The 15,861-nt window shown below is 46.0% G+C and overlaps 1 protein-coding gene across 3 annotated transcripts in view; it reads left to right on the top strand.

The window, feature by feature from the left end:
- Sash1 (SAM and SH3 domain containing 1) overlaps positions 1 to 15,861 on the top strand; it is a 227,095-nt gene that overhangs the window by 85,540 nt on the left and 125,694 nt on the right. For all 3 annotated transcript variants that reach the window (XM_029533050.1, XM_021221083.2, XM_029533049.1), the window contains exon 2: positions 13,860 to 13,988. In XM_029533050.1, coding sequence (XP_029388910.1) covers positions 13,944 to 13,988 — 45 coding nt within the window. In that variant the 5' untranslated portion in view covers positions 13,860 to 13,943. The remainder of the gene's footprint in view (positions 1 to 13,859; positions 13,989 to 15,861) is intronic.

Below are 15,861 nucleotides of genomic sequence, written 5' to 3'. Positions count from 1 at the left end.
AAAGGCACAGAATGTCTGGAATACCCCTCCATTCATGTGGACATATTAGGACCGTACAAATAACTATCTCCATGTTTGAGCCATGGTTGCAGAAGGGAGCATCTCTCCTCCGTCTGTCTCCACCAGCACGCAGAAACCCGTCTCTCTCTGCTGCTGCTGTGTTCCCTGACTCTTAGACTTAAAGACTCGAGCTGTTTGTAGGCTTGGCTATGGAGTGGAATAATCTCCCTTTGGTAGAAGCTATTTTGCAATATTATGCTTACTGTGTTTGACTTTCTCACATGTATAAAACTAATAAACCAACGCACATAAAAGTGCTCAGGGTTAGAGCTGACAGTCTCGGGGGCTTGTTTTTATTAAGCGTGTGTAATTAACACCTTGAACTGTATTCCATTTGTTTCTTTTGAAACCGTACAAAGAGGTCGGGGAGATCTACTAATGCAAGGCACCGGCAGAGTTAATACTGGCATTTTAAATTATAATGAAGACATGGGAGTTGAAGAAATTAAAACATGCAAGCTACTTTTATGTCTGAGAGATGCAAAGTAGGTTTGTTACTTAAAGAAAAAGTTTAAACATAAAGCAACATATAAAGTGTTCCTATTCATTTGCCCCCAGGCCCAGCCTGGCACAGTGCTTACTGATGGATCTCATCTGATTTTTTTTTTTTCTCCCCCATGGTCCTTTGTCCACACAGTTAATATGCTTATATTGAAAGGCTTCTAAACATTATCCAAACCTGGAATAAAACTCAGAAAGATATTCTCTCTCTGGAACACAACTTTTTTTTTTCTTTCTTTTTTTCCGTTTTGGCTTTTCAAGATAGGGTTTCTCTATGTAGCCCTGGCTGTCAGGGAGCTCACAAACCAGTGTGGCCTTGAACTCACAGAGATCCACCTGCTCCTTTCTGCTTCCCGAGCGCTGGGCTTAAAGGCGTGCATCACCACCAACTGGCTGGAAGTCAACATTTTATTGGGAAATGGAGAGGAGATAAAGATCAAATTAATAGTAGTAAACTGTTTTAGGTGTAGAAAGTGGAAAAAGACATATAGGGTAGAGAATTCGTCAGACTGTGATTTACTTATATATTTGTTTAATTCATTTGGAGGCCAGACGTCATACAGCCCAGGCTGGACTTGAACTCCATACTCTCTTGCTTTCCTCCTCTCTGGCACTAAGGTGTGTTGTGGTCTGATGATATCTGGTTTAGGCGGAGCTGATGTTGAACCCAGAGCTTTGTGGCTACTAGGCAAGCGCTCTATCAACTGAGTGGCTTACTCAGTCTACTGAGACTCAGAAGATCTGAAAGATGGCTGAAGGTAAGGGCGAGCAACTAGGAAAAACAGAACAGGCAGAGATAGGGGTACTTCCCAAGCAGGCATCGCGTGCTGAAGGATGACTGGGACCTGAGAGGGATGAAGCGAGCCAGGGGTTGACTGGTGTGTCATCTCTTTTAATTTTATTATTATTTAAGTTTTCATTCTTTATGCCTATGGGTGTTGTGCATGGATGTGTGTCTGGGTACCATTTGAGTGCCTAGTGTCTGCAAAAGCTAGAAGAGGCCAGATCCCCAGGAGCTAGAATTAAAGACAGATGTGAAGCCTCCAATAGGTGCTGGGGGTTGAACTCAGACCCTTGGAGCCTAGGCTCTTTAAGTGCTGAGCCATCTCGCCAGCCCTGTGTTGCCTTTTACTTTGCTATGTCACCGAGACTGTGGCCCTTACTCAGTGGGTCAGTGGGTCAGCGGGTCATGGACTGGTAGGTTCTAGTAGGACTATTCACAGGGAGGGAGCCTAAACTTTGATTACCAGGTATAAAATTAGTCAATGAGCTGCTGCCGTGTTTGTGAATGGGGGAAACTGTCATGACAGAATCAGACTTTCCTTTAAAAAAAAAAGAAAAAACAAAACCAAAGATGACCCCCCCAACTCCAACAACAACCTCCCTCCCTGAAACTCCTATAGCTCTTGATAGCACATTTAATTTTCACAGTAGGCTTTCCTCCCAACTGTGTAGACAATTAAAATAGGCATTATTTGTTCTATCCACATCCAAAAGAAGAAAGTGAAATTGACCCTCTCCCTCACCCTCCCACCCCCGGCTCTTTTTATAGGGCCATTCAGAAGAGTCAAATAGTCTGGGTAAAAGGAAAATGTGGACATGTCCTAACTAGTTTATTTCCCATGTGAGATTGCATCCTTGCAAACCCCAAAGTGTGAATGAGAAGTTGGGGATGTTGGAGTAAAGAGCTGGTCCCCGGGGTCTGATTCATGCGCTGGTAGAATGTTCATGCTTCTTTAGATCAGTTGGCTCCCCCCCCCCCAAAAAAAAAAAAATGGGTGGTAGATTCCGGAACATTAGATGCCACACACGAAATCCAGTGGCGTTCTTTAGTAACCCTCAGCTCATGGGCTACTTGAGAAAAATGGACATTTCTCTTCCCTCTGATCAGCAGCTGGAAAGGCAGGGGTACGTTTACTGCCTGCTGCTGCGGGTGTGAAGAGGAACGTCCCATGGACAGAGCAGAACTGGGTAGGAATCGAGCCCTCTCCGCTCTCAGCTTCTCAGATGTTTTTAGTTTGAGGATAAGAACCAACCCACATGCGTCCGGTGTCTGTCTGTCAGAGCACTTCTACATTATATATTTTGGCAGAAGCAAATGTCCTTTAGGATGGAAACTGAGACCATCCCGAAGAGAAATAACGGAGTGAGCAGAGAACTTTCAGCTCTCAGGAAACGGCAAAGCGAGTCTGACCGTCTTCTCCTCTGGGGTGGTTCGTTCACGCAGTTGTATGGGTTGATGGACAGACAGCTGTTGGAACAGGCACGCTCATATGCAAGAGCTGTTTTGTGAAACGGAGGCTCCCCACACCCCGTTCCCCATACCCTAGGGGTCAGAGAGTTGTTTGAGGTGAAACTGTCACTCCTCCCATCTGTAACCTGTGCATGAAATTGAGTCTCTGAATGGAATTCTTAGCACAGTGGGGCTGCCACATGACTGGTTTGGTTCCAGAAGCTAGCCACAAAGGAACCTTGGGGGGGGAGGGGGGCGGGGTAGGTGATGTGTAAGAAAATGTTGCTTGGGATCCTTGGGTTCCTTTCCAGGAGCCTGGGCGAATTGTCTTCATCCTGACTTTTGAGTGATGCCCCACAGTTGATGTCTCTTGAAAGAAGGGCTCAAAAACAGTTGTCAGCAAATAAGAGTAAGACCCTTCTCTTTTGGCCTCGGCATGGGACCTGCCCTTTTGCTCATTGCCCCAGGAGCCTCGCGTGTTTGTCTGTTTGTTGTCTTTCCACATCTGGACCTGAGGCTTTCCAGCTGTGCTTTCCTGTTCTGCCTGTCTGCTGTGAGTAGAATATCAAGGAGCCAGTCAGACAAGCTTCTGGTGTTAGATTTTTTTTTTCTTCTTTTTTCTTTTCTGTTTTTTGTTTTTTTGTTTTTTTTTTGAAACAGGGATTCTTTGTGTAGGCAGGACTGCCCTGGAACTAACTCATTATGTAGACCAGGCTGGTCTCTAACTCCCTTGCCTGTGCTTTCTGAGTGCTAGGACTAAAGGCATGTGCTACCACACCAGCTATTTAAGTCATGGTGGTGGATCCCAGAAGATGTCAAGGCCTTAATGGCCTTAATTAACCATACTACATTAAAGAAATTTCCATTTAATCTTTTTGCTTTAAGAATTAGCTTTAGGCTGGGCAGTGGTGGCACACGCCTTCAATCCCAGCACTCGGGAGGCAGAGGCAGGCGGATTTCTGAGTTCGAGGCCAGCCTGGTCTACAAAGTGAGTTCCAGGACAGTCAGGGTTATACAGAGAAACCCTGTCTCAAGAAAAAAAAAAATCAGCTTTGGGTCAGGAGTGGTGGTGCATACCATTTCTGCCCGCACCCAGGAGGCAGAGACAGGTAGGTTTTCGTGGGTTCAAACACAGCCTCGTCTACATAGTGAGTTCCAGGCCAGCCAGGGTTATGGAGTGAGATTTGACTCACAACAACAACCAAAGAGCCAAAGCAAAACCATAACAGCAAGGTAAACAAAACAAAACAACAACAAATCCAGCTGGTCATGATTACCATAGTCAGAGGAGAAGCGCTCAGGACTAGCCTAGGGTCACATAGGACACTTGAGAGTCTAGGCTAGCCTGGGCTATATACAGGGACACCCTGCTCCCCAACAGAGAAGAGAAAGGAAATGACAAACACGCAGAAAGAAACAGCAACCTTTGGCTTACATCAACACTTATAGCCCTCAGCATGTTGAGCATTATTAACACTTAGAAGATCAACACCTTGGCTTTCAGCTTCTGTTACTCCTCGTTCAAAATGAAGTAATGAGATGAGGCCATGTTCCAGAACCTTCCTGACTTTCTAGGTGTCTCTGTGCCTATTAAATTGGAATCCTGTGAGTGACCATGTGACATGACCTGGTTCTTTCGAATAATTGAGGTGGATGTGGGGTGGCTTCTGCCTTCCTCTTAATAAGGGAGGATGACGTCGTGAGTGTTTCCTGGGTACCTGCTGCCCTGCCGGAAGTATAGATGTATACTACATGCATTTTATTTAATCCCATCAGAGCCCGTTGGTTAGAAACACCGCTACCATTTTAGATACTAGGGAGAGGTGCCTGCTAAAATATCTTACCATGGACCATTAACCAATAACTGGCCGAGTGGAGTTCACATGTAAGACCTCTTCATCCATGCCTGGTATCCTTGGTCACAGCACGATTCCTTCTTTCACGGGCCGTTCTTATTCCATGTAACTTTTCTTTCCCTGGTTGACCAGCTATCCCTGGAAAAAGGACTCAACTGAATCTTGTCTTTATTGTTGGGGTGCAAGCCTTTCTGTGTCCAAGATAGGAAGAGGTCCGCTGGCAGCGATCACGGAGACACCTCCCCCCCTTGTGTTTCTCCTGGGGTCCCTTATGTGATGAATGCTGGTATCAGCAGCACGGATGGTTTCATAACTTGACAGAAATGAGATGTGGTAGAGAGGATCAGTTCCTCATTTTCTTAGTGGTGGTTTTCTAGCTGGGGAGGGGCAAGGTGCTGCCATGTCGCAAGTCCCGAGGAAGATTTTTATGTGTAATGTGCTGTCTCTAAAATCTGTGTGATTTGATTGTCCTGGAAGCGCATGGCTATTTCAGGCAGAATGCTTGCATGCCATGTCTCCCAGCTTAAAGAGCTATGTGTGATTATTGATTCACAAAGAAGTCCCAAGCCTGGGGTCCCTCTCATCTGTCTCTAACCTATTGGACCCTCTGCAATCTGATGCTTTAGTCTTCGGTAGCTTTTCTTCTTGGAACAAGTTGGTCTCTTAGAACCTAAAAGCCACCGTCCTTGCTTCTGCCTCGGGCCACGATTTCTTACTTCCCATGCCTTTTTACTTCCCACAGTTTCTAGTGATACCCTTCTGTTCCGCAGTCTCACTCACGAGACTTGCATTGTGGGTCTAAGGTCTGTGAGAACAAGAATTGATTGAAAGCTTCCCAGTCTGCATTAAAATGATGATGAAGGGCCAGGGGGATGGCCCAGAAAGTTAAAGCTTTCCACCGTGCTTCAGGACCTTGAGTTCAATCCTGAGGGCCCACATGGTAAATGAAGAGAACCGACTCCCACACGTCATCTGTTGGCTCTCCCCTGTATGGCACGCTATCACACATCTAAAAACAGACAAAGAAATCAAAGTAACACCGTTTAAAAAAAAAAAAAAATCTGGTAGAGTGGGAAATTTCTCAATTCCTAGTTGCTGAATGAACTCTGTGGCGCTCTCGAGATGGGTACGATGTGCGGATGGATGGGAAGCACGCTCATTGGACAGGTCTTTTCTTACGTAACTGGTTAAATGTAGGGTGTTGCTGTGGAGTCGGGTACGAGTTACAAGCCCTAGCTGAAGGCTTCAAACACTTCTAGGAAGTGTTATGCTGATAACGAACACATACACACATCCTTAAAAGACCGTCGATAATAGAATATTTCAGGCGTAGACAAAAGTAGAGAGACCGTCCCAGAATTGCTATGCCACTGCTAGAGTTTTCCATTCCTACTGACTCTTGTTTCATCTCTGTGTCTTTCCCGGGGGCCCTCCTGACTCTATGAGTTCTTGGCAAAGCAGGATTATCATGTCCGGCTGTCTGTGTCATGGGGTGGGGGGGCCGGGTCGTGAGTGTATGATGAGCTCTGATGCCTGGGGTTCGGAACCAGTCAGACTCAGTAGCTGTTCCCTGTTAGTTCTTAAGTATGTGGCTTTTTGGTAGCAGCATCGCACAGCAGTTTAACAATGGGAATTACAATCGGTGCGGTGGCTGCTATCCACCAGGTTTGATACAGTTGGCTAGGACGCCTGCCTGTTTCTCCCTTTGCACTGAGGAAGGATGCCCGGCAGAGGAGGCTGGTGGGCCGGAAGAATAGCGGAGAAAGCCAGCCAGACCCCAAGAAGAATATCATTTTCTAGGAATTTTCAAGCACGACAGAAATGCTCCGTATATTGTGGAGTGTTGGACAATGTCATCAGAAGTTTCGTGATTACCGCACTTACTGCTACAATTTGGGAATGTCATAGACTAGGTTTTTTTCCCAGTCAGATCTTGGTCAGTCGTACTTAATAAACTTGCCCCCACTCTCAGGTTCAGGTGCCAAAGTCAGCTTGAGAGAAGAGTGATTCACCCTCATCAAAATCTGCAAGCTTGGCCTGAAATGGTGACTTCATTCCCATCTAACTAACTGTGCTGTTCTTTCCAGATCTGGGACTCTGTTAAGCTCAGGGCAGCTTAGACGTGGAAAATGAGTTCAGCCTCAAATGGCCATCTGCTAGATCCCAGTGTGCACCGGGGGCTGAAGTTATACTTGTATTTAAAAAGCAGATTATCAGTTCCCTGCTCTCTCCTGCTTTTTCAAGTCCTTGGGTTCTTATCATACATGGCTAACAGAATGGATCTTTTAGAGGCTGCAATTACAAAGAGACCTTTTGCAATATGTACAGTTCACTAGCTCCCTTTAACATATTTCTGAGGCTTGGCCATCTCGCCACACTAAGTAAACTACGGGACCCACTTTGCTAGTTAGTCTGTGCAGCAACAATAAATATTCATGTTGTGTTTTCATTTGCTTTTTTGTTTGTTTGGGTTTTTGTTTGTTTGTTTGTTTGTTTTTGAGAAAGGATTTCTCTGTATAACAGTCCTGGCTGTCCTGGAACTCAATTTGTAGACCAGGCTGGTCTCGAACTCACAGAGATCATCTGTCTTTGCCTCAGGACTGCTGGTATTAAAGCGACGTTCCACCATAACCTGGCTATATTTCTTAATTTTTTTTTTTAATATTGTATTCTTATACTAGTTGCCGAATCTAGAACATAGTCCTGTGTATTCTGCTTTTGTCATTGTTTCTGTGATGCTAGGGTTGAACTCATGGCTGGAGAAAAAGCTGTACCACTGAACTACACTCTCGTATGTTGCAGAGAAGTGTAGGATCATTAGCCTGATATGATTAGATACTTGTGAAGAGAGAGAAAACTCATCGAGTGGGTTCTATAGCCCCATTTTTCCCCCCCTGATATTTTTTTCCTTCAGATTATGGGGAACCCAGCGGTCTAGCCTTGAGCTACGCATTGGGGACGGGGCAAATGCTCCATCCTGCCTTCTCTCTGGAACAGTTTGGGTTAATTGGGACACACCTACACGCAATAGTGAGACCTCATTTGCCAAAGAGAGAATTACTTATATAGGTTCTGGTAAGTTCTGGGTATTTTGGAGAGGGGAACGGAAGGCATGAAGTCAGCCCCCTCCAGCCACCTGCTATGTGGGCGTGCCCCCTCCCCGAGGCCCTCCTCCCCTTCTCCATGACCTCATAATTTATTCCCCTTAGTGTAGATACGTAATTGTCTGTGTTATTTCTTTTTTTCCTGGACTGTGGTCCCGTTCAAACCATCTCTAGAAATAGTGGAAACGACGCCTTCGAGATTAGTCAGCTATTTGAGATCAGTTATTATATGTTCAACACATTTCTTGAAACATACACAACAGGATGGGGTGGGGTGGGATGGGCTGGGCTGGGCTGGGCTGGGCTGGGCTGGGCTGGGCTGGGCTGGACTGGGCTGGGCTGGGATGGAAGAGTTGGTTGAGCAGTGTTGTTGCACTCATTCAGTAAGGCTGAACACAGAAACCAGGACTAAAGCCATCTGTCTGTCTGTTCACTTGTAGCAGTTTTACCTGAGAGAATGCTGAGAGTCTATCCGCTCAAAACCTTTAAGCAAGCCAATTAAGGATGAAAACGCATTGGGAATTCATTTTAGGAGATGAGTTAGGCTTCCTTGCAGTGAAGTGATTTCTTTTCATGGATTTGGCTTGTAGGGTGTGTGTGTGCGTGCGTGTGTGTGTGTGTGTGTGTGTGTGTGTGTGTGTGTACACATTCATGGACTCATGCAGTCTCTATCCAAGGAAAAAAGAACAATATAAATAAATCATACAATCTATAGTCTGAAAAGTACACTGTGTATGTACTTACAAGGACTGAAATGGAGAGAGAATATAAGTCAGGAATTTGGTTACAACAAAACACAGGCTTTCTCCGAGAGCTCTTACCTTTAGGGAAATGTACAATAAGAAATTAGGGGCTGGAGAAAGGACTCAGCAGTTAAAGATGTAACTGCTTTTCCAGAGGACCAGAGTGTGGTTTCCAACACACACATCACATGGCTTATGACCACCTATAACTCCAGCTTTAGGAGATCTGATGCCCCCTTCTGGATTCCTTTGGGCACCCTGTGTACACATTGTATGCCCACATACATACACCACGCATACACGCATACACGCAAGACCATTAGCTCCCTTGCTTTCGTTTGAGCATAATCTGCAAAAGATCTCTCTCACTGCTACTGGTTCATTTGCATCCATTTGCATGCAGACACCAGAAGATCTGTCTCACCTTGGCTCCTGGTGTTTTCAAAGATCTTTGCTTTGCTTTGGCTCTCAAAGGTGTTCTGAGCCATAAAAGACATCTGGGGAGAAGAGAGAAAAAAAAAAAAAAAATATATATATATATATATATATATATATATCTTCTATTTTCTTAGACCCTTCAGCTTTACATTTTCCAGAGACAAAAGTTTCACTGGGATAAATTTGAGAAACACTGTTAAAATAGCTGTTGAGAGAACAAAGCAGTTATCCGCCCCCCCCTTCCTCCCCTAACCCACAACAGCAGTCCATCTTATCTGAACTGTTGGTCCAAAGTGCTTTGTCCCTGTATCTTTATGCTGTGTAAAGTGCCAGACACAAATGTGCTTCTTGGCCTCAGGAGCAGGTTCCAGTGGGTCGCCCACTGAACAACTGACTGTCCAGTGTGTCCCAGGTGTCATCCACACAGATTCCGTACGGATGCTGGTGATCGGCCTGCCACTACGCTATTATGGAAAGAGCGGTTGGATCTGCCCATAGCTCTTTTTCTTGTTGAGAAAGATGGAATGGAAAGAAAACTCCTACTGGAAGATAATATGACTCAACATTTAACAGGCTACTTACACAGTCTTTTAAGGAAACAGAGTTAATTTTCTCTCTAAAGTCATGCTTTAGACTGGGCTTGTCTAATTTATGAGACCCAAAAAAGGGAGCATAAGGAAATGAAACAGATTAGGCAATTAATAAAGTCCAGTCCAGAAACTGACTACTTAAAAAAATATTTTGAATTATGTATGTGTGGGTCTGTACATGGGGTGCAGGTGCCAGAGGAGGCCGGAGGCGTCAGCTCTCCTGGGGCAGGAGAGATAGGGACAGCTGAGAGCCTGTATCTGATGTGGGTGCTGGGAGCTGAACTCAGGTTCTCTGCAAGAGCAGCATGTGCTCGTCGAGTCTTGGGCCATCTCTCTAGCTCCAACACTAAATACTTTAAAAGAAAGAAAAAGAAGGAATGTTTCAGGGTTTTCTTAATGGTGTTTTGATGGCAACTGAAGACATGATACAGAGTTATTTTTTTTTTCCTAGCAGATTATTTAATAACATTTAAGGTGAGCCTTTTAGAGTAGGGGAAGGTGCAGTTTCCACAAAGAAAGATGCAAGCTGGGTGTGTTGGCTCACCCCTGGAATTCCAGCGTTGCGGAGGCTGAGGCACAAAACTGAGACAGAAAAGAAGATGCAAGGTGGAACAGATCAGCAGCAGCATTGAACCCACCCCCTCTCCCCCAGGCTTGGGTTGCAGATATTTAGTGGGGGTAAATATTTTCCTGAAGTAGCTCTGTAGCCTTGTCAAACAAGGGCAAGTTGGTTCAAAGTAATGTCGAGTTCGGCAGAGCGCTTTGAAAGACCACAAATTAATTCTCCACGCTCTGCCCCTGCTCCCCACACACCCAGAAAAAAAAATATCTGTCCAGAGGAGAACAGACATTGAGCTGATGGTCCCATAAAAAGCTTTGCAGACTTAATGCACATACCTGGGTGAGCTTGGAGACCACTCTTCTCATTGAAAGCATCCCTGTCATCAAGACCGTAAAATTCTCCTCCCTCCCTCCCTCCCTCTTCATTATTACTAGTTTCCTGTTTTTAATTTAAGAGCTTGGAGTTTAAATGGATACAAAGAGAATCACCAGGTATTTCTGTGGTTCTATTTGATAGGGACATTATTAAAAAAAAAAAAAAAAGATAATTTTGTGGCTATGGCAGACACATCTTTGAAAGACACTTAGATTCTTGTAGTCTTTGGCCACTTTGGTATTTAAATCATCAGGACACAGAAAGGGGGTAATTACAGAGACTCGCTGCACATCTGGGAAGTGATTTGGGTGCATGTAAAGGCAGCTGTGCCGCCCCACTTTAAATTCTTACCCGCTGAGCGACACATGAGGAATGGCCACATGGCCATATTGAAGGTGTGAAATACGGGCTGACTGCGGCCTGACTGGCGCAGAGCAGATGCTTGCTACCTCAGGAGTAACAGAAATGTTTATTAAGGCCTCCGGAGTACCAGCGGAGTTCTGAGTGATGCAGAATGGAGCTGAAAAGCCAACTGTTGGGGCTGGTATGGGAAACCCATCATCAGTATTCGATGGTAGATAGTAGGTGATACTGAGAGAGTTCTTTAGGTTATATAGAGAGCAAAACAAACAAGCAAGCAAGCAAACAAACAAAAATATAGTTTGAGTACACCTTTGTAAGTAGTTTAATGCTTTCAGGAGCCTGGAGTAGTTCATGATTGAATCAATAGCTCAGGAATGGGCAAAGTTGTGCAGAAGTATCCATTTTATTTGTTTGTTTGAGACAGGTTTCTCATGCATCTCAGGCCAGCCTCCAGCTATCCGTAGAGCCGAGCATGGTCTTGAACTTCGGATTCTCCTGTCCCCTACGTCCTAAGTGCTGGGATGATTCCTAGGCAAGAAGCGCTGGGCGGTGGGCGCTGTGGCTGTCGTGCTGGGAATCAAACCTGGGGCTTTGAGCATGGCAGGCAAGCGCTCTTCCAGATGAACCACATTCACCATCAAATGCTGGTGTGTGTGTGTGTGTGTGTGTGTGTGTGTGTGAGAGAGAGAGAGAGAGAGAGAGAGAGAGAGAGAGAGAGAGAGAGAGAGAGAGAGAGAGAGAGAGAGAGAGAGAAAACGAGAACCTAGGACTAGCAGGCCAGAGCTGGAGAAGGGTCAGTTAAGCTCAGGGTCAATTAAGCTCAATTATTGTTCTGGCAGAGGACTCAGGTTTGGTGTCCAGCACCCACAAAGAGTCCAAAACTGTCTGTAACTCTTAAGTGCAAGAGATCTAGTACCCTCTTCAGGTTTCAGTGGACACTGCATGCACGTATGGGCAGACAGACAGACAGACAGACANACACACACACACACCAACAGCAGACAAAGGGGACACATGAAGTTTGACACGTTCAGTGAGCCCACTTGGTTGGATATTAGAAGATGGAGCCTAGTGTATTTGGTCCAGCATGACAAGTGTGTTGCTTCCACGATGGGTGGATGGAGACAGAAGTTTCTGGGGGGGGGGGGGAGGATAACATCGCAGTGCGGAACGCAGTGTTCTCCAGAGGCCTGGTTGTTGTTGGAATCGGGGCTCCGACTCGTGCCAATGAGTTCTCTCTGCCGGTGTTTCGAGTCTTGCTCTCCTCAGACACACTGAGAAGGGCACCCCTGTTTCTCTGTCTTGCCACTCACTGTTCCCTACTGGAAACCTGGCGGGCAGATGGTGGGCTTTCTCCTCTCCTGCTCTGTCTAGCCTGTCTCTCTCTCTCTCTTTTTTTTTCTTTTCCTCAGACAGACTGATTTGTATTTGGAGACAAGCTTTTGCCCAGACATGTTCAGCTGGCGTTGTTTGCATCCCTCTCTCCTCTGTGTGCAAGGAGCTCGGAGGCAGTTTCCCTCCGACGCAGAATGTGTTAGTGGTCGAAAGGCAGGAACATTTCTAGAAAACCATTTATTTCAGTTTCTGTCCCCTGCTCCCAACTTAGTTCCAAAAAAAACCAAAAAAAAATGACGAAGTAGGTAGGACAAGATGGTCGCCGACTCTCTCGTCCTTAGACCTCCAAGGCTTGGGTCTGCACAGAAGACTTCTGCTAGCTGCAAGGCTGCTCTACCGTGAGAGATCTTTTGCTACCTGCAGTGCACCGACATTAAGAACCCAAGGGACTGGTGACCAGTCTGCACTGTGGATAATCGGTGTGAATGAATTTTAGGTCATCTATCAGTTGTGGCTGTCTTCAAATCATGTTCTTCTTGACTGTCCTGGTCAAGTCACCTAAACTAGGGAAGCCGTGTGAGAGATAAAGAAACAGAGGAGTGGAGGGCGACTTTTGGATGGAAGACATGATAGGAGAAACGCATAGCTCAGACCCATGTGGCATTCTGATCACCTTCTGTGCGCACGACGTGTTCAGACGTGTGCTGAGGAATCCATGAGCCTTGGGGGACTGGGGGATGGTTACCGATTGTAGCGAACGCCACTGGGTAAGGAAGGATTGCACATTTGCCGTGTGCCAGGCGGTCTGCGTGTTCAGAGGTGATGGTCTGCTCTGGCTCACTGTCTGGCGGGTACTGTCATTATTAACCCAGTGTCACTGAGAGCTTGAGAGATAATTGAGGGATCACAGAAATGGATGTAAACCCGTAGCACTGCCTGGGAATCTGCCTCGGCGAAGAAACGAGTGACATGCTTACTTATTTATTCAGGTGAACTTGTGCCTTGTGCTTCTGTGCCTGAATGTCTAATAAATCATAAATCTAATGAATATCATGAATATGCACGACAGCAACAATGAATAATGACTCCTAGCAAACACAAGTGACGAAAGGCTTTCTATTTCTCTGTCTCCCGTGAGGGGATGCAGTGGTGACCTCCGTGTAGCCCCCTGCCATGGCGTCTGGGGTCCCGGGCTCTATTCAGAGTTTGGACATCTGAGTCTTTGAGAAGCTTTCTGGGAAATTCTGTGCAGCCGTGGCCATGGTTGGGTATCAGTGAGCCTGTTACAGGGTCTGCTAACTGCACTTGCTTCTCTGGTGGCTCTTCCCTCGGCCAGGCGAGGCAGGTGTGAGTTGGTTATTGTGGCTTTGGCCAACAGATCCAGAAACTGGGTTTCTTGTTAGCCCCGGAATCCACAGGCAGATACCCGTGTTCTCTGAGCTAGCTTACCCAAAATAATATAATAAGGAAAAGACCTGGTCTCATTTCAGAGGAGTAAAACAGCCTGGCCCATGAGTATCAGCCATTATTTCATATATATATATATGTGTGTGTGTGTGTGTGTGTGTGTGTGTGTCAGCCACTATTATAATATATTATTATAGAAACACTCATTAGCAGGGAATTAGATGCTATGTGGCTGTTCCAAAGAGGGCTGATCTGACCGTCTCTCTCCTTTTCTTGTCCCTTCCTTCCTCAGGATGGTTCCCTGGGAAATATTGACGACCTGGCACAACAGTATGCAGATTACTACAATACCTGCTTTTCTGACGTGTGCGAGCGGATGGAGGAGCTCCGGAAACGGCGCGTTTCCCAGGACCTGGATGTGGTGAGTGTGCAGTTGTGGGATGTGGCTGCTGTCGAGTGGGCAGTTCCCATTGAGGCTTCCAGCCTTGCAGCCTCTTGGTCCGTCCGACAGCCAACTGTGCCTGCAGGCTTAATCTGCCGGCTCCTGGTTAGGTGGGCTGAGATGCCAGATGCCCCAAAGACCAACTTTTTTCTTCTGAATGAGTGTTGACTGGGACAATATGACCAATCTTGTGCAGTCATCAAAAGGCTAGATCTCGATCTCTCCTTCCCTCCCTCCCTCCCTCCCTCCCTCCCTCCCTCCCTCCTTCCTTCACTCCCTCTCTCCCTCCCTCTCTCTACCCTCTCTTTTCTTCCTCCCCTCCCTCTTCCTTCTTCCCTCTCCCCTCCCCTCCCCTCCCCTTCCTTCCCCTCCCCTCCCCTCCCCTCCCATTAAAGAAAAAAGCTATTGATATTATTGGCCAGATGCTGCTGTAGTCTGTTACTGACTACCAGCTGAGGACTTGTCAAGTCAAGTTCTTCCCTTCTTTTTCCTCCCTGTTTCTTTTCTTCTGGTTTACCCCAGCCTAACCACCCATGGGTGCTGGGGATTGGACCCCCAGCCTTGTATGAGTTCGGTAAGTTTTCCTGCTGGTGAGTGTTTGAAACGTAAACTGAAATTTAAAGAGGCAGGAAGTCAGTCATAACTTCCCTCCCAGGCAATGAGGGGCGTGCATGGATGCTATGGGGCACATACGTAAGGATCAGAGGACAACTGACAGAAGTGAGCCCTAGGGTCAAATTCAGGTCATTTTGCCAGCCCTCATTTTACAGTTCCCTCCTTCTTCACCGACTCAGCGATTTCTAAGGCTGTGTATTAGCTGGAGAAAGGTGACTGAGAATGAGCTGTGTCAGCCGGGGACAGAAAGATAACATGACCAGTGTGGCATATGGCATCGTCATTGCCTGGGCAGCGATTCCTCTTAACTGCCGCCTTGTTTGTGTGAATGGCAGAGTTCTCTGTCTGTCTCCCTCAATCCTGGGGTGCGCGCGTGTGTCAAATGTAGGTCATCAGGCTTGGCGACAGGCTCCTTTACGCCCTGAACCATCTCGTTGGCCCTATTTTATTTTTTGAGACAGAGTTCCATGTATCTTATTCTTATTTATTTATTTATTTATTTATTTATTTATTTATTTATTTATTTATTATATGTAAGTACACTGTAGCTGCCTTCAGACACTCCAGAAGAGGGCGTCAGATCTTGTTAGGATGGTTGTGAGCCACCATGTGGTTGCTGGGATTTGAACTCCGGATCTTCGGAAGAGCAGTCGGGTGCTCTTACCCGCTGAGCCATCTCACCAGCCCCCGTGTATCTTATTCTAACCCTGAATTTACTAACTAGGGAGAAACGATCTTGAATTTCTGATTCCCCTGCTCTACTTCCTAAGGGCCGAGACTACAGACCTGTACCACCTCGTTGGGTTTATTTAGTGCTAGGGATGGAACCAAACCAAAGACTTCACATATGTTGGGCAAGCACTGCCAATGGAGACACACCACTTATTGATTGATTGATTGATTGATTGATTGTATTTGAGTGTTCTGTCTTCATGCGTACCAGAAGAGAGATGCATTACAGACGGTTGTGAGCCACCATGTGATTGCTGGGAATCCAACCCAGCACCTCTTGAAGAACAGTCAATGCTCTTAACCACTGAGCCATCTCTCCAGCCCACCTTGCAATTTATTTATTTATCTATTCATTTATTTATTGTTTGTTTGTTTTGCATAGTTAGGAAATGAATCTAGGTCCTTGGCACGTGCTAAACCAATGCCGTATCATTGAGCTCGAGTCATGGCCCTTACTTCTTGATCAGGCCCTTACTTCTTCTTCTTTTTTTTTTTTTTTTTTTTT

The sequence above is a fragment of the Mus pahari genome, chromosome 21 (genome assembly GCF_900095145.1).
Source record: "Mus pahari chromosome 21, PAHARI_EIJ_v1.1, whole genome shotgun sequence".
In the NCBI taxonomy this organism is placed as follows: domain Eukaryota; kingdom Metazoa; phylum Chordata; class Mammalia; order Rodentia; family Muridae; genus Mus; species Mus pahari.
This window is presented reverse-complemented; position numbering and strand designations above follow the sequence as displayed.